General features: G+C 46.5%; 1 protein-coding gene across 2 annotated transcripts in view; it reads right to left on the bottom strand.

The window, feature by feature from the left end:
- Positions 1 to 5,644: 5,644 nt before the first annotated feature.
- Positions 5,645 to 22,045, bottom strand: part of ENTPD4 (ectonucleoside triphosphate diphosphohydrolase 4) — a 32,930-nt gene continuing 16,529 nt past the window's right edge. Inside the window, exons 5-14 of one of the 2 annotated variants that reach the window (XR_005009879.1) lie at positions 20,261 to 20,411; positions 19,068 to 19,171; positions 16,905 to 16,964; positions 16,414 to 16,568; positions 15,035 to 15,201; positions 13,279 to 13,603; positions 12,834 to 12,919; positions 12,234 to 12,395; positions 7,532 to 9,414; positions 5,645 to 6,496 (exon numbers count right to left, since the gene is read on the bottom strand). Coding sequence is in view for 1 of the 2 variants with exons in the window: in XM_036749648.1 (XP_036605543.1) it covers positions 9,186 to 9,414; positions 12,234 to 12,395; positions 12,834 to 12,919; positions 13,279 to 13,603; positions 15,035 to 15,201; positions 16,414 to 16,568; positions 16,905 to 16,964; positions 19,068 to 19,171; positions 20,261 to 20,411 (1,439 nt within the window). In the remaining variant the exon portion in view is untranslated. Of the gene's footprint in view, positions 9,415 to 12,233; positions 12,396 to 12,833; positions 12,920 to 13,278; positions 13,604 to 15,034; positions 15,202 to 16,413; positions 16,569 to 16,904; positions 16,965 to 19,067; positions 19,172 to 20,260; positions 20,412 to 22,045 lie in introns of both variants that reach the window. The other variant, XM_036749648.1, reaches the window with a different exon arrangement.

The raw sequence follows: 22,045 nt of genomic DNA, 5'->3' as shown, positions 1-22,045 counted from the left end.
CCCCCTTTCTGTGAACCCAGGGCGACAGAGCCCTGGAATTGGAATTAGAGGACCTGGGCTCCTCTGGGCAAGTCACTTACTTCCCTTCTCTCAGCCTTGGCTTCCACATCTGTCAAAGAATAGGGTGGGGAGTAGGTGGCTTGGGAGGTCCTTTCCTGCCCTAAATCTGATGGTCCTGTGGTCCCAACAAAGCACCAGACAAACATCTGAGTACCTCCTCGGTGCAGAGTCCTGTGCTAGAGGCTGAAGGGACTGTGTGGCTGATGCCCTCACAGAGCTTATGGACTAGGAATCAGTCACCAAGACCTTATGAAGTGCTTACTATGCTCCAGGCACTGTACTAAACACTGGAAATGTAAAGAAAGGTCATCAGCAGAAGATGCTTTTAATCATCCTCCACCTTCTTTCTAAACCTTCCGGCTGTTTCTCATACCCAACCCACTGGGCTGTGTGCAGGGCAGCAGTCTCAGAAAGGGGCTCACAGGTATCACGGACCTCGAGTGAAGGCTCTCTGGTCCAACCTTCCTCCCCATCCCAACTTGAAAGAGCAGAGAGCCAAAGCAAAAAGAATTCATTTGACTTGTTCAAGGTCACTAAGCTAGTGGTGCTGGGGGTGAGGATTGAACCAAGGTCCTCTGATCCCAAGTCTAGTATGTTCCCCATTGGTGCTTGTTAGGGTTGATAGAGGACATGATCCTCCTCTCCCATCCCCACTTTGCCCTTGCAGAGTGGGCTGGGCAGCCCCGCCGGACATCTCATCTCTATTGTTAGCCCTCCAGCATCCTCCCTGCCCCTCGGGCTCCTCAGTGGCTGCCCCTGGGCTGTATCTCTATTAATTCAGTCTCTGCTGTTAGACCTCCTTTGAATGAACTGAAGTTCCTGTGCTCCCTACTCCCGATGATTCCTGTTCAAACTGCATCTCACGGGGGATAACATGATCACTAGCCATGGGTTTCAGTTTATTGCCTCATCTAAGCCTCTGTCTGAGGGAGCTTTTGACTCCCCCTGCAATTGCCCAGAGAAAGAGGGGAGAAGGTGTTAAGAGAGTCACCTCCTGCCAAGGGAACAGGACTGTTCCGCAGATGTCAGCCACCCTAGAGGCATCTCATGTGGTGTTTGAGAACACAGAGTTTGGGGACAAGGTACTGAATGTGGCACGCTGGCCTCGGTGGCCAAGAGCACTGCTGAACAGGCCAAAGAGCTCATCCTGAACCCCCACTTATATAATGGAGAAAAAGCTGTGAAAGGTTTAATCTCCCACAACTTTCTCTATTTGGTGTCTGCTGCTACCGCCTTCTTCTAGACGACTTTTCTGGCTATTTCTTTAAGCTGTTTCTCTTTTAACAGCCCAAGTCAATAAGCACTTATTAAGCACCAGCTATATGCCCAAGACCTGGGCTAAGTGCTAAGGAAATGAATACAAGCCAAAAGAAAGACAGTCCCTGACCTCTGGGAGCTCACACTCTAATGGAGGTAAACAAGACAAAAGGAGCAGAAAAGACGTGGGGGGCAGGGCAGTACCCAAAGGGCCAGGGGGAGTGCATGGTGGTAAAATCCAGAGAATAAAGGATGGGTGGTCTGGGCCTTGTCTCAAAGTGGAGGGGGAACTCACCAATGCAAGAAGGGAGTCACAGGGGCAGAAGGAGAAGGCATCCTAGGCATGGCGTATTTCCTAATCTTTATCAATGATCATAATTGTCTTAAGCTGCGTGTCTGTATATTTATTCCATGACAGTTAAGGGCAGATGGAGGACATCAGTGGCTGTGTGGAAATACACAGAATTTAACCAGGTCACAGATCTAAATTTGTCTTACACATTGGAGTTTTTTTGTTTTGTTTTGTCTCGTTTTTCTGTAACTGGCCTCTCCAAAAGCAGCATGGTGAAAAGGATTTTATACTGATTGTTTTTAATCTTTATTTGTAAACTCCTGTAAGAGCAGAGGCAGACAGACAGACAGACCCATATGGATTAAAAGCAATTAGCCTCTAGACCAAAGAGTGAGGTGTTGACATTAAAACTGCACAACAATAACTCATAATCTGGGCAAGATCTGATTGAGTACCTGTGCTCTTCCCGGGCTGGTGAGTACCCAGTGAGTTGCTGCAGGTCTCACTGAAGAAAGGCTGCAGTGCCCTGAGGGCTTAATATGATTTTCACAATGTCACTCACAAACAGGAGCATCTGGAGAATCTCACTGAGGCAGGTAAATGTGAGACTCGGAGTCAGAAAGACCCAAGTTCAAGCCCTACCACAGATACTTACTAGCTGTGTGACCCTGGCTAAGCCACTGGACATATTTGCCTCAGTTTCCTCTGCTGTAAAAATGGTAATAAGAGCAGCACCTGCCTCCTAAGGTTGTTGTAAAGTGTTTGCAAACCTCCCAGGACCATGTAAATGCTTGTTATTGTTATCTATGAGAAGTGTCTCTTCTGACTGCTCCAAGGCAATAGCAAACACTTACGTGTGCACGTGTGTCCCTGATGTGTGTGTGCTTCCTTTCATTGGAGGATCATGAAATGAAGTTCCCTTCAGTTTTCTCACCTGAGGCATTGTGGGAGAGTGGACAGAGAGCTGACCCCAGAATCAGGATCACAAATGTAGGCACGGTGAATCCTCAGGGGAAAGCTGCTGTTACCATTACTGATAATTATAAGCCCAGTGGTCAAGGGAAAAGAATTGGAGCCAAATGGAACAATAGTCCGGGGGACCTCATCTAACTCCCCCTCTCCTCAAGGCCTGAAGGAAGAGGTGCCCAGCTTAAAAGCACAGCAGGCTGCCCCCAAACAAACCTATGTTGAGTGATTTAACAGGAATCCTGTTGCAACCCCCCACCCTCCACCCAAAAATCCCCACCATTTCTGAAACCTCCATTGAGTGGGGTTTGTGTTGACACAAGGAGAGCTGCCATTTTTGCCAGTCATCATTATGGTCTGATAGATACCTTCAAGTATTCTTCTCAGGGCAAATCCCTGAAGAAGAACTGGTGTTTCCACTGACCAGCGTCTTGTTTGGGTTTCACAAAGGCCTCCTTGCACTCAACAGCCTTGGGTGTGTGTTTACTGAGCAGTTCAAGTGGCCAAGGAGTCCTGAAGCTGAGCTGTCATGCACCTGCCAAGCAGGGGTCACTGATGAAGGTCAAACAGCAAAGAGAGCCTCCATCCTGCCTAATGGATCTGCAGAGAGAATCAAGGATGGGGAATGAAGGGCCAACCTGGTTAAAAAAAAATACAAACGTGTTTAAATAGACACTGACAGATAAACTTCTCCCTTTGTTAGGAGACCTCATCACAGGCAAAACCTGACATTCTGGGCCCGGCTAAGTCTTTTAAAAGGATTCCGTTTCACTCTGATATGGATGCTCATGGCAAAGCTGGAGAGAACTCAAGGATTCAAAAGGCTCTCCTTTATCTTTGCATGACCTTGCTGTCAGTCAGTTTGAATGCAAAAGTGATGTGTGGTTTTTCTTTCCCTTCACAAGCCCTTGTGGAGGACCACTGGCCATTTGATGTACTGAATACGTGGGCATTTGGGGGATGGTGATGCTCAGAGTAAGGTCATCCGTGTCCTAAGGTTAGTCTCAATAGTTAATTAAAAGTAATACAAAATATTCTGTAACTGTATCAGCCATATTTAAAAGGACCAGATGTTAGAAACGGGCACTTTTTCTTGATCCAAGTAGAAAAAGAAAGTTTATCCATTTCAAGAACATAGTTTTATTTTCCCATTTTATCTACCTCAAGCATAAAAGAATTATGTTTACCCCAAGGCATGGCTTTCAAAGTAGTATTACAAGTTCTACAGGGTGTCCCTAAAGTCTGGAACACATAGGCAAAAATGCATATTTTGAAATATTTGGAATATTAACAGACTTTAGCCCCCTTGACTTCTTTTTCTGGGGTATGCTAAAGGAGAAGGTGTACTCAATGAAAATCACAGGTGCAACACACTTGATAGAACGCATAAAGAGTGACGGTGCTAAAATTGACAGCAATGTGGAGTTATTGCATCAAGTTCAAGTGAATCTTGCAAAGTGCATCAACCTTTGCATCACAAATGACAGAAATCATATTGAAGATGTTATTTGTTAATATTCCAATTAAATAAAATGTTGTTGAAAATTTCATTCTTTTCTTGAAAATATGTATTTTTGCCTATGTGTCCAGACTTTGGGAACACCCTGTATTTGAACACCAACTCTCTTTGTGACACCAGCAGCAGGACCGGAATTGGCTTTGGAGCAATCTTGTTCCTCTCCCCAAACCACCCTCCTTCTACCCCTTCCTTCTCCTGCTTATGTTCTTGAATTCAATTGGAGGCGGTATTTCGAAGGTGTTTGGAAGGCAATGTCAGAAGAGCTTGGCTAGGGTGCCTCCTCTACTGTGCCATCTTGTCGATGTTGGTCTCCTCCGATGTTCACCAGCCCATCTCTCCTTCATCTTTTATATTATAGAAGCAGAAAGGGCAGGTCTGCCAGGAAGTCTTCCTTGAATTATACTGAGTATTAAACCATATATAAAACATATACGTGTATATATATATGTATATATATACATATATATACATATATATATATAGTTGCTGCTCACTCATGTCAGTCATATCTGACCCCATTGGCAGAGATATTGGAGTGGTCTGCCATTCCCTTCTCCTGCTCACTTGACAGATGAGCGAACTGAGGCAAACATGGGGAAGTGACTTGCCCAGGGTCACATAGCCAGTCAGTGTCTAAGGCCGCATCTGAACTCAGGTCTTCCTGACTCCAGGCCTGATGCTCTACCCACTGCACCACCTAACTGCCTCTGTGTGTGTATGTGATACATACACACACACACATACACGTATTACTCATGAAGACACGGAGAGTGAAAATCATCTCTAGTGGACTCAACCCTTAAGTGAAATACAGTTTCAAAGTTTTCTGAGGTTTAGAATTGGAAAGGATCTTGTAGGCCACCTAATCTAGCCCCCTCCCTTTGTGATCTGGGTTCCATCTCAACTTGGCTGTTTCTTGCAGGCTCTATTCTGGTCACATGTCATCCCAGAAAATAAGGAAACACTTCTGTGCCCCCTCCCCCTTCCGCCACCCTTGGGGATGCTGTGTAATTGAATGCAGCTTTAAGTCCCATCATCTTAAAAGTGCGGAGTAAAACCAAGGATGTATCAGCACTTCCTAGGTGCCATTTATGATAAAAGACACTAGAAGCTTGAATGTTTTGCTTATGAAATTGTGAATTTAACATCTTTGGGAATTAAATAAAAAGATAGCTTTCTTCTTCTGTCTTATGCTTGGGATGAATTGGAACCTTCCAAGTAACTCTCCCGTAGGAGTATCTTTATGCATTTTGCTTGTTATTGGTGTCTAGAGAAGAGTAGCAAGCATGCCTTGAATTTCTCCTTTGGGAATATTTTATTTCCATTTGCTGGTCTATCTATAAAACTCCCATGAGAGTGCAGTTGCCCATCTCACACCCCAAGCCAGATACAGTCTATGTATGGAATTCCAGGGTTCTCCAAGAATCTGGGCTTTACTTAACTGGAAAATAGATAATTGTCGATGAAAACTATTCATTTTAATGAGATGCAAACTACGCAGCCAAATCTCTTCCACCTACCAGGATTCCAGACCACACCCAGACCAGAAATAATGTTATGAATTTCTACTTTATTCTCAGCATCGTCCACTCACGCATGCCAACATGGGGCTGCTACAAAATGGAAAATGAAAGGAGACGGATTTGGTGGAGATTGTCCACCTCCAAGTTTTCCAAAACAAGGTCTACCAGCTTTGAAAGGAAATATGAATTTGATAAAATGCAAGCTTAATTTAAACACATTCCCTCATTTTCTGCAATCCCCTGCAGTAAAACCCTGTCATTTCAGCAATAGGTCCCAGAATTCTCCTTCGTTGGTCACATCACTTGCCATCAATAGCCAGAAGGCCACATTAGTACCAAACGTCCCAAGCCACGGCCATAGCCGAATACCTAACGCACTTTCACAGCATTGAATGTTAACCACAACACAAAGATGGAGCTGTTTTTAAGAACATCTTGAAAACCCATTTTTGTCACTTAGTCTCTAAGTGACACTCCTTGTACCCTAAATTGTTTTATGTGGGCCTGATTTTGAAATGTGAGTACACCACAGTCAGCAGGTCAGAGGGAAAAAAATGTCATCTCCTCACTTTATAAATCTGTCACTACATTGCAACATTCAACATTCACAATGCCTCCCCCAGGGTCTGAAAATAAAGCGAACCCTCTTAGTGTGGCTCAGAGGCTTCAGAGCTGCATTCACAGAGGGGCTCTCCACAACAGGACTGAAAGCAGGTCATTGTTCTTCAAGGTTGCACAGGTCCGAGGTCCTCGGCTGACATCATCCTCCTCCTACTGAACTCCGCTCCTCCCTGCTTGGCCTGCCTTTTATTCTGCAGAACTGGGCCTACTACCAGTCCTCCTTCTGACCCAGCATGGTGGGAAGCGACCCGAAGGTTTCTGTGAATGAATGTTGGAAATTTCTACAAGAAAATTACATTTCTTAACAAGCAAAACCCATAGCTACGTGGACCAGAAACTCAAAATGTTTGCAAATAGCCTGATGACCACAAAGAGTCATAAAAAAAAAAAAACACAGCAGGGACTTATAGTGTGACATTCACCAGCCTTGGACCAGTCAGACATAATGAGTGATTTAATGATTAGAATTTTTTTCTTTTTTTTTTTTGCAATCTGAGTTAGGTCCATGGAAGGCAATGGGTATTACTTCTACCTGTAATGCTAAAAAACATTGGAATGTAATGCTATTTCCTATCTGGCACAAGTGAATTGATAACAAAATTTCCAATCACAATATTACATCTGATTTAAAAATTTTTTTTTCACTAGAAGTAAATAAATCCCTTTTTTCTATTGCTTTCTGGCTTCTTAGAAAATTCATCTTGAAAATTTCCAAGGAGCAAAGTTAGTGAAACCCAGGAGGAAATAACATTTCTCTCTAGCCTATCAATTGTCTTTGTGTTCACCTCTCTGAAGGGGAGGAGGAGGGCATGAGAATGTTGGGTGACTTGGGCCCAACTTCCCACCCTCAGCTGGATCTAGGCAAAGCACAGAGGCCCCACCTGGGCCCTTCCTGATAAAAGGAGACTCCAATACAAGTTGTGTTCATCTTGGAAGCCTGCCCTGCCAGGGTTTTCACAGCTAAAGGACCAGAAGGCTCTAGCTCAGCTTTCACTGGCAAGTGCATTCCATGGCATAGCCTGCTGGTCTGTGGGAGAGTGAAGCCCCAAGGTCCAGACACTATTGATACCAAAAAGCAGGCAGGCTGTGGCCGCATCTGGATTGAGCTCCAGCCCTGGGGACCACCTTCTTTCAAGCTGGTCTGCTCATCCCACCGCTCCCTGCCCAGGAAGACTGCGCCCCAGGGGCCAAAGGTCCAAAGGTGCATCCACATTTCAGAAGTCAGATCTGAAGGTACCACAGGGAAGTACCCCTGAGGTCTCTCCAGTACACACTGCCCCAGCAATCACCAACCTTTCACCTTGGAGTGGGGAACGTTCCAGTAATTTTTGCATTTTGGGGACTTCCATCTTTGGAGAATTTATATCAGGAAGGGAACTTTGTCCTTTGTGGTATTTCATCACAGTGTTTTGGACAACAGAGTATTTAAGGAAATCTGACTTAACAGTGTTATCAAACTGCTGGGCAAACAGCCCGACTGGCAAATTCCATCCCTGCGGCCTACTTTAAACTCATGGAAAGGAAAAGCTAGCAACGACACTGGAAACAGCGATGTGCTGCCTGCCGATGGCCCTCCTCTGGGCCAGCTGCCATGAACAGCACAAAAGGAGGCTCTTGACCCTGGGCAGGGACCAAACCTCAGGGCGAGATGATCCCAGTGAGCTGTCTCACACAGTCAAAGCCTCTACAACTAGAATGCCGTGGTTGGGAATGCACCCCACACCCCTGGGCTTTAATTTGGTTTTCCTTAAAATATATTTTTTTCTCTGAATGTCTGAAGCACCTGAACCGTGGAAGCATTACTCTAAGCCAATACATAACACTCCCCTCTCTGTCTGGGTTTTTATAAGAGCTTTGCTGATGTAGCCTCATCACACCGGGGGAGAGCTCCCCACCAGCTGATGCTTCCCCTCTACAAAAATATGGTCCTTGGGAGTACCACTTTTGGTCAAGTCTCAAGGTGTCCATTTAAAGGAGGAAACTGGAAAAAAGAATGAGCTAGGCCAAAGAAAACAGACCAACAGAGGAGCGCTCTAATACACAGCGTCCCTGGGATGAACCACCTCACTGTGCAGTGTCCACACTGAAAGGGTTCCCAGGACATGGAGATAGGAGGGAGGAAGGGGCTATCGACCTTTGTCAGCTTCTCACTGAGGGGGGCGGGGTGGGGGGGGTGGTACGGACAGGAGACTCCCCTCAATGCAAACCAAGCAAAAGTGTTCAAGTTTGTTTTCTTTTGTTTTTGAAAAAGAATCCTAGCTGGGAAGGGACAGGCTTTCTTTATCCTCACTCAAACTCATCATAATTTTGTACGCACACATCATATAGACATGCACACACATACACGTGCTCTCACACACCCCATATACACACAGAGACAATCCACATTTCACATTTTATAGGTTTCTTCACTACCACTTTTAAAGCCTGTCAGCCCCACCCTGGTCTGTCTTCTATTTGCATGGCTTGGGATTTTAAAACATTTTAATGAAATCTCAGAGCAGTGAGCCTGAAAAATAAATACAAACACACACCCACTCCCCTAGCTGGGCTGAGGAGCTCACTGCACAACAAAGGAAGAGGAATCAGCTCTTCAGTCAATAAGACTTTGTGGTTCTTAGAGCCCCTCTTCATCCCGAGGTGCTCCTCTCGGCCTGCCCCCGCCCCAAATATGAGAGTGCGTTTATGTGACCAACTGCTTAAAGAGGAAAGCCCCTAGGATGTCTAGCTGGGAGGTTCTATTTACACCGAGTGCCTTTCCCGTTTCTCAGCAGTTTCCAAAAATAAGCGAACACCACACTGCCGGGAAAGCAGGTCTTTTAAAAAATGTTGTTATTTGAAGGAACCAAATGGGAAGGAAAGAAAGAGGGAGAAATGAGAAGAACCCCTGAGGCAAAAATGGCTTTTTCTTTTCTGAGTCTCCCCGGGCCCTCACACGAGCCCCGGCTCACAAGGCTCCAGCCATCTTCTGGGGCGGAAGTCCTTCCTCCATCCAGAGGGAGGCCGCCGAGCTGCTCCACAGCATGCGCCGGTGAATCCTCCGCAGGCGCAGCACATACAGCAGGATGGATAAGAGGACGACCAGGAAGCAGGCGGAGAACAGGTAGTGGTTGTAGACAAAGGAGAAGCCTCGCCAGTGAGTGTGGCTGGCCCGGAAGTTCTCCTGCTGGATGTCTCTGCCAAAACGGAGGGGGAAAAACCAGGAATCATTATCAAGGTAAAGAGCAAATGAAGGCTAAATCGCCCAATTAACTTATTTTGTAAAAAACTAAAGACCTGCAACTACAACCAGGGTGTGAGAAAAATGGCATCATGAAGAAATTACCCCCGAAGGTGTCTGACCAGAGCACAGAAGCCACAATGAGGAATCCCACGTTTAGGGGCAGCACAAAGTACCTACCAGTCATCTTCTGCTTAGCTCTGACAAACATTAGGACCGGGCACCAAGTTTTACTTGAGGAAGACAGTGGCGGCGGGGTGGCAGACCGCAGTAGAAAGAGAGCTGCCTCAGGAGTCAAAAGGACCCAGAGCATATGCATGTGAAGCACTTCACACACCTTAGAGCATGACACATGTTGGCTACCGTCACCACCACCACGACACCGATCCTGCATCCTGTGTGTGAGCCTGCTGCTTACTTTAAAAATAGGCACGAAAAAGCGGGCACTAATAAGAGCCCTGCAGAGACCCAACTGGAGAGGCCTGGGAGAGGCAGAGAAAGGCAAAGCGAGTGTCCTAATGAGAACAACTAATAACAGTGACACCTAAGATCTAGAGAGCACCTACTACATGCCAGGCACTAAGCCAAGTGCTTTACAATGGTGATCTCATCTAGTGCCACGATCATCCCCATTTTTCAGATGAAGAAACTGAGGCACAGGTAAAAGGACTCGCCCAGGGTAGCACCGCCAGTTAAATGTCTAAGGCCAGATCTGAAGTCCTTCTGACTCTGGGTCCAAGGCTCTATCCACTGCACCACACGAGCCCATGACTTCAGGCCTTTATGATCACAGCAACAACATGTAGTCTGAGAGATCTGCTCCTGGGGAAATCAAGCCAAAACGTGGTTTCCAGTCCCTGGCTTTTCTGAGCGTTCTAGAACTTTGCTAAGCCATCCTCTGGGAGCTAGGGCCAGGCCTTCACAACTAGAGGCCTCATCATTCTGGGATGAGGAGGCCCCGGGGTACAGGCCTGGCCAAGCTTCGAAGGGTTATGGCGACAGAACACGGTTAGCAGAAGAGACCGACAGCCAAAAGATCTAGTTTCAAGGCATCAGCTAGAAGAGAAGTGGGCAAGACAAAAGATGAGCAGAATACAGTGAAGGCAGAGCATGGAGACCATTGGGGCAGAGTGAAGGAGGCACCAGAGCCCGAGCCTCCAGGGAGTCAGCTATAGGATCTCAAAATGGGTTGCAGGGGAGGAGCTGGGGCAAGAACAGGCTGTCTTCCAGGACCTGGTTAGCAGCCTGAAGGGGGCAGCCTCTGCATGGGCTCCAGACTCTGATGTGTCATGCTGAGGCCTGGGAAAGGTGATCAGGAAGGCCACAAAGGTCTGTCCCTCCCACTTACATCTATACTCATGGAGCTTTTCTTCCAAAGAAGCACTTTTGTCCAAAGACCATGAAGGGGAATAAGGGAATAAGCAAATCTCTTGATGGAAAGTAAGCATTAAACACACAAGGATTTCTGGTCCATTCGTGGAAAGCAATGTGGGGTGGTGGGAATCAGGAAGCCCTGTGCCCCAGCCCCACCTGCTCTTCTGCTCTGGGGAAGGCAGCCTCTCCCCTGGGGCCCGCCCTCTGTCCCCTCTGCCATGCTCCCTCGGGATTCCATTGGAGAAGTTAAGTCCAAGGTCACATAACTTTTGTGGCAAAGCTGCCTCAGTGTCAGCCACATGACAGCCCTTCAGATGCCCAAAGGCAGCTTCTGTGGCCCTCAAGTCTTCTCAGTTTTAATCCTTCCACCCCTCTGATCCTTATCTTGGCCAATCCTGGCTGCCCTCCTCTCGAAGCTCTCTAGCTTATCCATGTCCTGGCCCAGACCTGCCAGGAGATCGCCATCCCCTCCTCTCCCTGATGTAGGCACCAGACCCGTTTATGCTGTTTTCCCCCAGACTGTAAGCTCCTGGAGGGCAGGGACAGTTTTCACATCTGTCTCTACATTCCCAGCACACTGTGTCGCACATAGCAGATGCTTAATAAATCACAGCTGGCTGACTGTCAGGGATGGCATCTGAACCTGGGTCATTCCCGTCTCCAAGTCTTGGGTCCTCTGCACTATACCAGGCTAAAATTAGCAGAAGCTTGTGTCAGTGAAGTGAGCCCAGGGACCACAGCAATCAAAGTGGTTGGGTGGAGCTGCCCAGGGCTCTCCCTGAAGCCACACAGAACAACAGAACAACGGAGGACAGATGCAGGTTGGTCTAATTACTCAGGGCAGTCAGACAGAGAAGGAAGTCAGGGCACCTTTGAGGAGACAGGAAGTAGAGGTGTGTGGTGAAGAAGGGAGCCACAGAAACCAGGTTGGGGAGGTGGGGAATGGAGCTGCATTCAGGCTCTTAGATCTCCCCAGGATAGGGTGATCTTGGAGGCTTGAGCTGTCTTGGAGGCTTGAGCTGTCTTGGGGCCCAGAACAGTTCCCCAGAATAATGCAGCCCAGAGCTGCCCAGCACACTCACCTCCCATCCCAAGGGAAGGCGACCTGGTGGTAGGCACCAGGATGACGTACTGATCCCTTAGCAAGGGACTATGGATAGCCAGCTGAGAGCAAGCATGGAAAGCAACATAACAAGTACAAGGTAGCTCTCAGGAGGGGAAGAAGCCCATTGCTCAAGCCTGCCCAGAGCCAGCCACTTACAGATGAATCCCCAGGCACCTTGGGAACCCGGGAGCTCCAGAGGCTGCAAGAATGCTTCCCAAGAAACAGGGTTTTTTTTTTTGTGTCCTCAACCTAATGGCAAAGAAACAGCCTTCCCACGTCTCAATGAACTGCCCTACCTCAAAGGTAAGAACCGGGTTCTGTAAAGGATTGCTCCCAGGGTCCACTGCACCTCCTTGTCATACACCTGCAAGGCTGTCTTTAAATTGCTATAATTAACTGGAAATGAGAAGCCTCTGTGGAACACCTCGTACATCCAGGCCGATTTAAAGCACTGATACCTACAAGTCAAAAGAGAAAACAAGATTAAGCTGGACTGATCTGTCAGAGACAAGAAACAACCTCCAAGGGCCTGGGTTCCACTCTCCTAGGCAGCCAGGCCGGCTCAGAAACCCAAAGGTCTCAAGTCAGCTCTTTTCAACAATGAAATCCACAGCTCTATGGACAGTTTATTTTAAGACAGAGATATTCTCATTCTGTCTGGTGACCCATCCTAGACAAGCCCATGCTGCTATAATCTGATGAGGCCGTCCAAGTGCATCCCTGATAAGGGAGCATCCAGAATGCTTCCAGTGAGCAGGGCCTCACTCCTGATCCGGCCAGGCCCCTCTCATTCCAAGCAGTCCTTCTGATGTGGAGGTGAACTGGATTTATCCCCAACATGAAAATGCTTTGCCTATTTAACTTGGGCTTCTCTTCCTCTGGGCTCCTACACTCACTTCAGCCTATGGAGGTCAGCATGAGAGGCGTACAGTCCCTGGTCGAAGCGTTCCCGCAAGATGGACCACTTTGTTGCACAATAATCCTAAAGGAAAACCATCAGAAAGACTCAATTGACATCTGCCACTAAAACCTACACCACACACCCACCCACTCTGTGCCCCAAAGCCTGCCTATGAGCCCGCTCTAGATGCTCTTGGAGCCACTCTGTACACTGTAAGACCAGCCTCTTCAAACTGAGCTTTGGCTCCCTCGGAAAGCTCCAGAAGTGTGCCAGGCTGAGTATGACGCGGGCCCTTTCCTGCCTCCTGCTAGATCCTCCCCCGAGGCTTCACAGGCCCCTCCCCACAGACCTGCCCCAGTGGCAGCAGCACAGGCAGCAGGCAGGAGCTGGCTGTCATTCCCCCAGAACACAGGGAACACGGCCCTTCTTAAATCCGTTACCTTGGCAGCTTTAATAAACTTAGCAGCATTGTAATCTCCCCCCATTCTTAACACATCCTCAGTGCAATAGTAGAATTCTGAAAAGCCATAGAATTCGCTGTTCTCAAAGTGAACTGGAGGCTGATAGACCCCATTGAGGGAAGTCTGGGTCTCGTTTGTCTTGTTCATGAAAGGTTGGAGAGTCTTCCGGCACAGGGTGAAGTCCCCAGTTCCCCGCAGGTACATAGTTTGCCCATTCTGCTGAATCTCATCCCGAATGTCTAAGGGCAGGCAAGGGTCCAGATATGGAGTATCAGAAGTTAGACCTGTCTGCTTACTCAGGAGCCTGTAAAAAGAAACATTAACGATGAAATCTATACAACTACCGAAAAGAGTTAAAATTCACATTTACATGGTGCTTTAAGTTTTACAACAAGTTTTCCTAGAAAGGACTGATTTATTAACTATTTACCACATGCCAGGCACTGTGTGAGCACTGTTACCCTGACTTTGCAGAAGTGATAGAACTGCTAGTGAAGGAAAGAGACTGCCAAGAACTAGAAAGTTCCATCTTGTTACTCCACACGCCAATGATGTTTGGTCCATAACTAAGTAATCAAATCTCTGGGCAACTTCAGAGCTGAGCAGAGAACACTGGCAAATCTGCTCCTTGTCCCTTCCAGTCATTTGTAAATGTACAGTAAATTATTAAGAAGTGTTTGCAAATGTTAATCAGAATATCTGACCTTACCCTTGGGGAGGATTTATGGGAGGCCATGCATAAGAATCACAGACCAAGAAGTGTGGATGCGTTGCTGCCAGCAATATTGGAAGGCATGGCCACTTCAAGGAGATCCCGTATCCATCCAAGTAACAAAATATAACATTCAGCCTCAAGAGAAGACAAACCACCGTACATCATGGTATGATTTTAGTTGCCCTACATCTAAGTTAAAGAGTACCACAGGCCCATTCATCATGCAAACCAAATCACCTTTTGCGACCTTAAAACAAGGCAATTTCGCCAACACTTCGGAGTACTCTGGATTTCTCTACCCTCTTTGTTTGAGTGTATCCTTTCCTACAGTTCTGAATTATCTTAACTAAGCCTACCTGTAATTACAGAATTGGGAAGGATTTAGATGGACTTTCTGTGGCATATTTTACTACATTGTTAATTAAAAGCAATCATTATAACCAATAGACAATGACGGTAGACTGAGAAGGCCACGGGGTGCTCTCCTATGTGTTTATGAGTTTACGGCTTCAGTAACATGGTGTATCTCCTCTCGGGGAGCTTATAATCATAAACAGGACTCGCACAGAAACACAATTTGAGAATGTATAGGATGGATGCATACACTGATCTCCTTTGGGCTTTGGAAGGGCACAAGAGATGATCCGTAACAGATATTCAGTTTGATGAACCAAATTAACCCCCTTTAATTTCCTGTGTCAACTAAGAGAATCTCTTTGAGCTGCCATCAACAGCTGCCCTGGAGGGCATGGCCAGAGGGAGGGAGACAGAGACCAGAGTACACAGACAGCTAGTAGATCAACTACTGGGCAGAACTTTATCATGGCCAGCCTGCTGACTATATTTTAGCCTTTAAACACACAGGCAAATGAAGGTGGAGGTTCCAGAGAAGTGAAATCACAGCTCTGATACACACACTCACACACAGCCCTATGTCTATTCTTTGGCCTGGCTATTTTTCCATGACCAAAGAGCCAGGATCCTGGGTTCGAAGCCACTGCTGAGCAAGGAGTCTCATACCTGTTCTTTAGCATGGTGCTGGTAAATAAGCTGTCTTCATACCTCTGCCGGGCTGCATTCCCACCAAAGCCAAGGAAGGTGGCTACGTACACTCTGTACACATGCTCAGTGCGATGAACATCACAGCCCAGGTTAAATTCAGCAAGCAAATTTTTGGCTACTTCTTCCTGGAAGCGCAAGGATAACAAAAAAAAAAATCTTACCACCAACCGTAACAAACCAAAACAAAGCATAGCACACTTAGTTTGTTTTTTAATCTTTGTTCTGAAGGAAACTGTCCTTTAGAACAAAAGGCTCTCAAACTGTCTTCCCTCCCCAGGGTGGTGTTTCAGGCTTCATGGCTCACAGAGGTACTGTCCAGCATTAAATTCATGAAGCTGTGTCTTAGGAATCTCAGCCATATACTGCTGTGGGAATCAGTGGGCTGGGATAGAGGGAGGCCAATATATGCATGTGTACACGTACACACACACACACACACACACACACACACACACACACACAGGCACACACGTACACACACACACAGGGGCACAAGCGTGCACACACACACACGGGTTTATAGTCTCAAAACAAAAACCTCCTGGCAAGGGACAGGGAAGGTCCACCTTGTGACACCCGGATTTTTCTGGCATCTTTCGCTCATAAGCTCAAAGAATTTAATGAGTTCTGTTCTAAGAAGAGATAATGTCCTCCCCATGAATGGTCAGAGGAATTGAGCAGTCAAGCTGGGCAGCAATCCAGCTTTAGGCCTGAACCCAAACCAGGCTTCCTACTTTCTGGCCAGTGCTCCCTGCAAGCCCCTGCTTTTTGCTGCCTAATGGGAAAACAGCAAGCAGTGACCGAGAGAGCTACAAAGGGTGTATAAGCAGAGTGGAAAGGCGTCATAAATCACAAATTCAGACCTTCCTTCTCAGCCCTGATGAAGACACTAAGCCTTTTCTGAGAAAGTAACAAGTTGTCTAAGGCACAACCAGTGCAAGTCCTTTCCCATTCACATCACTGGATTAAATTTATCGTGACTTGTTTTATTGTGTCATTAAAAAAAAAACAACTTTACAGTACCTGTTGAAAAAAAATCTAACTGAAGGCAGAAAAAACCCAACCCAAAGCCAAACCAAGTATTCCTTGGCATTTCTAAGTAAAGAGCTAACCAAGGTTAGCAAAACAAACCAGCTGATTTCAATGACCAAACCCAAACAGCTCAGCTGAGATGTGCCTCGTTCTCCTCCTGACTCCTTTCTCCTGGGTTTGGGGAGGTGGCACCCCAATAAGCACAGTAATGATGCTTTAAGACTCAGAAAACAAAACAAAAATGGATGGAGACATGTTAAATGAAAAATCAAACCAAACGGAAGAAAATCTGTACAGATAATAACCTGCTGTGAGGAGGCAAAGCTTACACTTTTGGGAACTTCGTACGCTATCTGGGTAGACACTCCGCCCATGTCCAGAATACCCGCTGTCCTTTTTCGGACAATAGCCGCTTGGCTCTCGCCCCCAGGAACGTTCACTTCCACCACTGCCTCGTCATCTGCAAAACATGCAGGAGACCTTGCTTGGGACAAACTCTGCCTTGGTCTTGGGGTCTTCTCAAGAGACCCGTTTTGTAGTCATGATGAATTTAAAGTGGATTTAGTCAAACTGGCCTACTGATAAAGCCAAACGTCTTCTACAATTCAGTTCCATTTATTTAATCCCTTGACTCCTACAAATAAATGTACTGAGAAGTTTACTTGTAAAAACTGTGTCAGAGGTTTAGCTAAGAAAAATTCCAACTCCAATTAAAAAAAATGTACTCAACTAGAAATCATTACAATTTCCCAACAAGCAGACCTACTGGTTTCATTATTCTAGCCATCATACTTACCATCTTCAACGTGCTCAAACCGCCCGAGGACAAAGTTAATGCCGATCCAAGCATAGACACCTAGGGACACGGCAAAGAACAATAACCGGTCTGACTCATACAAACGGGAATTATGGTAAAGTTCTATTTGGAGGACTGATCAAAGACACTGTCTTAGAAGCACTTTCAGTAAGACCACAGAAAACGAATTTTGTTCTCAAATCGCATGGTGAGGGAGTTCTCATTACGTACAAGGTTCCCTTGGCAGGCCCGTGGAGGATCAGGAACAGCCTTGTAGCACCAGGGATAGTGCTGGCTTGGGACCCAGGAAGATCTGGGCTCAGCACCTGCCTCCAATGCTCACTAGCTATGTGATCATGGGTAAATCTCTTGAGCTCTTAGAGCCTCCACTCCCTCACCTGTAAAGTGGAGACAATGACACTGGAAGGCCCCGACCTCACAGGGTTGCTCAAACAACGTAATGTATGTAAAGGTATTTTGCAAGCAATTATGTGAATGCCAGTCATCTCATTGGTTGAGGAGTTAAGCAAATGAAAAATAAAACAGTACGTGTGACAACACTAAAGACAATTCAGAACAATTCCCTATGGCAGTGACCGGGAGGTCTGAGCTCAAACATCCAAGAAGCCGTCCTCCCACAACTCTCCTGGCTAGTCTGTCTGGAGTGACTGGAGTCTGCTTAATCAGACACACTGTCCTAATGGGTTACCATTCCCTTAGGACTCAAAGGCAATGGGCTTTGGGGAATGTGGGTGCTTCCTCCTCAGACTCAGGCAACAGTCCCTCTAAAGGTCAGTGAATGGTCATCACTCATCACTGGGGGCCAGCCTCTCCAGGGTCAGGTGCCTCTCTGTACTTATCAAGAGCTGGTCCTCTGGTGATGGTCAGGCCTAGGAAGACAGGCCTGCTGCTGTCTGTCACTGGGGCTGACCTCTAAGCCCTTCTAGCCTCTCAGAAACCGGTCCAGCTTTGTGATTTCAGGGTCCCCTCCACACCACAATGAAGCATTGGTGGAATTAATTACAATTAAGTTTTTACAAAATCTTCACAGGCTCCTGTTTTTATCCCATTCTTCCCTCCAAGCACATCACTTCCTTCACATACAAATTCAGAAAATAGTGTTCTTTATGATCAAAATGATATTTCCTTTCAAAGGTAAGACGAGGGGGGAAAGGGAGGGGAAAAATGGAAGATGTGGGGGGAGGAAGGCACTGGCCAGAGTGCTGCTAAGAGAAGAAGTAAAGAGAGTCATTGAAGCATTTTTAAAAAGCACAGAAGAGAAGTTCAAGAGGAGATATCGAGAAGCAAGACAGCTCTGAAAGTCCATGGCAAAGCTGTATGTTTTCTTAAAAGAAGAAGCTCCAGACAGACGTGGACAGTTTTACACATTATTCTCCTGTTCTGTTCTAACTCTTTACATGGCAATGTTCTCTTTTTTTGGTCTTTGTTCAATTCAGGATACAAAGAGAAACATGGCTTTGTGAACCTTTGGTTCTGCAAGGGAGAAGAGAGAAGGGTATCACAGTAATTAGGAGCCTAACTGTCAACGTGGGATGCACTCCGAGGGGTTAATGGAACAAATGACAACCGCAGTCATAAACACTCTAGGACACAGCCACAAACTGACCCTTTAGCCACAATTTCTAGCAACCCATCTGCCAAACCCTCTGGGTTCTGTTAAGAGGGCTATAAAATAAGCTACTATATTAAACGTGTTCACTGCTCCATTTCATTCTAAGCTGTAATTTTTCCTAACTCTCTGAAAATGGCTGTTCCAATGACCCGGCTTCTCCCTTAGAGCTTAGAGAAACTTCCAGGAGCTACCAGCCTGGGAGGCTCCAGAGAGAAGACTGGTGATAATTGTCCATCATCAGTCTGGAGAGCTGTAGCTTATTCCTCTGTTCAAATCAACCTGAAATACATTTCCTAAGTGGCTCCTGTGGCGGAAACAAATTAAGTGTTTCCCACGGCTGAGCGTCTGGGTAACTGTGACAGTTCCCGATCAAAGTAAATCTGGCTATAGTAAAAGTGTCTGTTGGGAAGGAGGCAGTGGTTTCCCCAATATGAAGGTACGGATGGTGACATTCAGGGGCTGAGTGTGGAGCTGCCCAAACCTCATGCTGCTGATGACACAAAGGCATCGTGAAGTGATCAAACACTGACCTTCTTGCTTCCCTGAAATAACCTCGGCATGAGAGTCGGAGAACAGAAAGTCAAAGTGTGCTGGGATGTCTGTCAGGAGATCTTCCAATATGGCTTTCTGCTGACTGAAAAGAGAAGCCAGATAAAGCCATAAGAGAAAACTTGGGTTCAGGGCACATCCCTGCCCAACACAGCCACAGCAACTCGGAGAGGCCCATGAGGCCAGCCCTGGCCTTCATCCGAGGCCCCTGGGGGAGGAAAAGTCCACCACCACCATCCCCACTGCACGACAGCTCCCATCACACGAGGTTCCCTTAACTCGGAGGATGCCATTCTGGGATGTTCACCCATCACTCCTAGACCTGTTCTGGGGCCAAACAGAACCAATCCAAACCCACTTTCATAAGACTATCCTTTAAATACTTGAAGGTTAACTAGCATTTCCCCTCAAGAGAGTTATCAGGACAACTCTCAAATCTCTGCTGGCACAGACATGTTCAGCTCCTTCAACATCCTGGTCATTCTCCATCTTAAACTAAAACTCCAGACCCAGAACTAAACAGAACGATCTGGATCAAAGGTTCTAAAAGTAAATACCTAGTTTAAAATAATTCAATTTAATACTCTTTAAGAGTAGAATTTTTAGGGTGACCTGGTGGTACCATAGTAACCGAGAGATGTAGAGTATCAAAATCTCCCAGAGCTAAAGTAAGGCAAAAGGTGAATTTTTAATTTCTTATTCCACATACTGAAATAAAAGACTTCCCCTTTCTCCCACCCCTTATTTAACATCTGTCCCTCTGTCCTCACACTGAGAATGTACCTCCCATGAACTTATATTTTTAATAAGTTAATTTATTTTTAGGTTTTAATATGTACTTCTATAAGTTTTAAATTTTCTCTCCCGCCCTTCCCTCCCCCTTCCCAAGAGAGCATGCAATCCGATATAGACTCTACGTATACATTCCTATTAAACATATTTTTACAATAGTCATATTGTACAGAAGAATTAGAACAAATGGGAATACCCATGAGAAAGAAAAACATAAAACAAAACAAAACAAAAAAAGAAAATAGTCTGTTTGATCTGCATTTAGACTCCATGTTTCTTTTTCTAGATGTGGATGGCATTGTCCATCATGAGTCTTTTCCCATGAACTTACAAAAACCATTTTTACTCCCTCGCCTTCCCCAACACACACACTGCTCATTACCTTTCCGGAAGGATTCTCATGCCGGCCGTACAGAGGATATAGAGAGGGGTCTCTTTGTGTTTGGCCCGTGGCACGTGTTCTGCAGCAAAACTCAGAAGTGGGGAAATATAATCACTGACTTTTTCTGGAGAGGTAGCAAACTCTGATATGCCTGGAGAAGCAGGAAACATAAGCAACAGAAATTCCAGCTGAGAGGGTCTACTCTCTTGGGATGGCCATCCTGCAAGTTTCCCAGACAGGCTCATGTTGCTAACATTCCATTTGCAAAAAGCCATTTCTTTATAGGTGGCACTTGGAATCACAAAGCATGCCACTAGGTGGCACCAGAGTCCTGGGCCTGACTCAGGAAGACTCATCTTCCTGAGTTCAAATCTGGTCTCAGACACTTACTAGCTGTGTGATCCTGGGCAAGTCACTTCACCCTGTTTGCCTCAGTTGCTCATCTATAAAATCAGCTAGAGAAGGAAATGGCAAAGACTCCAGTACCTCTGCCAGGAAAACTCCAAAAGGGGTCACAAAGAGTCAGACACAACTGAAAACCACCAACCACCACCACCATTGATAAGGACAACATCATCACAGTGTCAAAACCAGAAAGGATGTCCCCCTTATTGTACGAATGAGAAAAGAAGCCTCATGTGACTTGCCCATGGTCACTGCCACTTGTCCAGAACAGGGACTACCAGCACAGCCTCTACTGCCGGCCACCATCGCATCTACTAGATCATACAGCCTCCAAGTTTGGCAGATGCTGTCAGACAGTGCATGACACCAGAGATGCGCTGGGGCGCTCTGGTCTGGAGGCTCGGGCTACAGGACGCTGTTAAAGGTGAGGACTCCAGGAAAACATCCCCAACAGGCCAGAGGGGGATGAAGTGCCTCAGGAGCACATGCTCCCCTCACTTAAAGTCTTCACACCAGGACGGATGGTTGCTTCTGGCAAGGACACGGGGTGGGTCAAAGGCCGTGGGAGATCCCTTTTGAGATTCACAACTGTAAGAACCTGATGTGGACTCAGGCAAACAACCAAACAGATATTTTTAAATGTCTGTTTACAGATAAAGGAATCAGGAACAGGTTCTCCCTAGAAATCAGCTAGCGCTTCTCTGGATAAGCTGGACCGACGTCTGCTCTGTTAGTGAGGGAATGAGCTGTCTTGCTAGCAGAACAAAAGAGAAGCTCCAGTCAATCCCTGTCGGCTATGAAACTCCTCTAATCCCAGGACACAGAATCCCAAGTTCCTTACTCGGCCACTACTCCCCATCTCTGCTGGCTGGTCCCCAGGGCCACGTCCAGACGTTCTCTCTGCTGCCATCGCTCAGCAAACCTTCCTCTTTGACATTCCAGGCATGGCGCCTAATGCTGAGGCTGGTGGCAGCTCTCCATTGGACACCTGATCACTGTCTATATTTTCTCTTCCTTCAACCATTTCTTGGCTATGTTACAATAAGGATTCCTTTCCTATATGGGCTGGACTAGACGGCTGTTGAGGGCCCCTCTGAATCTCCAGTTCTGTGGTTCTATGAAGCCTAGATTACCGTGACAGTCTCCTCATTGGCCTGCCAGTTTCCACTCTCTCTCCCTTTCCAATCTATTTTCCACAGCTGCCAAAGTGATATTCCTAAGGCAAATATCTGACGAGGTCACTCACCCCTCCCCAATAAACTCCAGCAACTTCCCTATGACTTGTAGGATCAAGTACAAACTTCTCCATTCCACGCTTGAGGCCCTTCATCACATGGCTCCAGCTCCCCAATCTACAGTAATTTGATTGTAACACAGGGC

The sequence above is a fragment of the Trichosurus vulpecula genome, chromosome 3 (genome assembly GCF_011100635.1).
Source record: "Trichosurus vulpecula isolate mTriVul1 chromosome 3, mTriVul1.pri, whole genome shotgun sequence".
Taxonomy (NCBI): domain Eukaryota; kingdom Metazoa; phylum Chordata; class Mammalia; order Diprotodontia; family Phalangeridae; genus Trichosurus; species Trichosurus vulpecula.
Note: the sequence above shows the minus strand (reverse complement) of the source record. Positions and strands in the feature narration are given on the sequence as shown.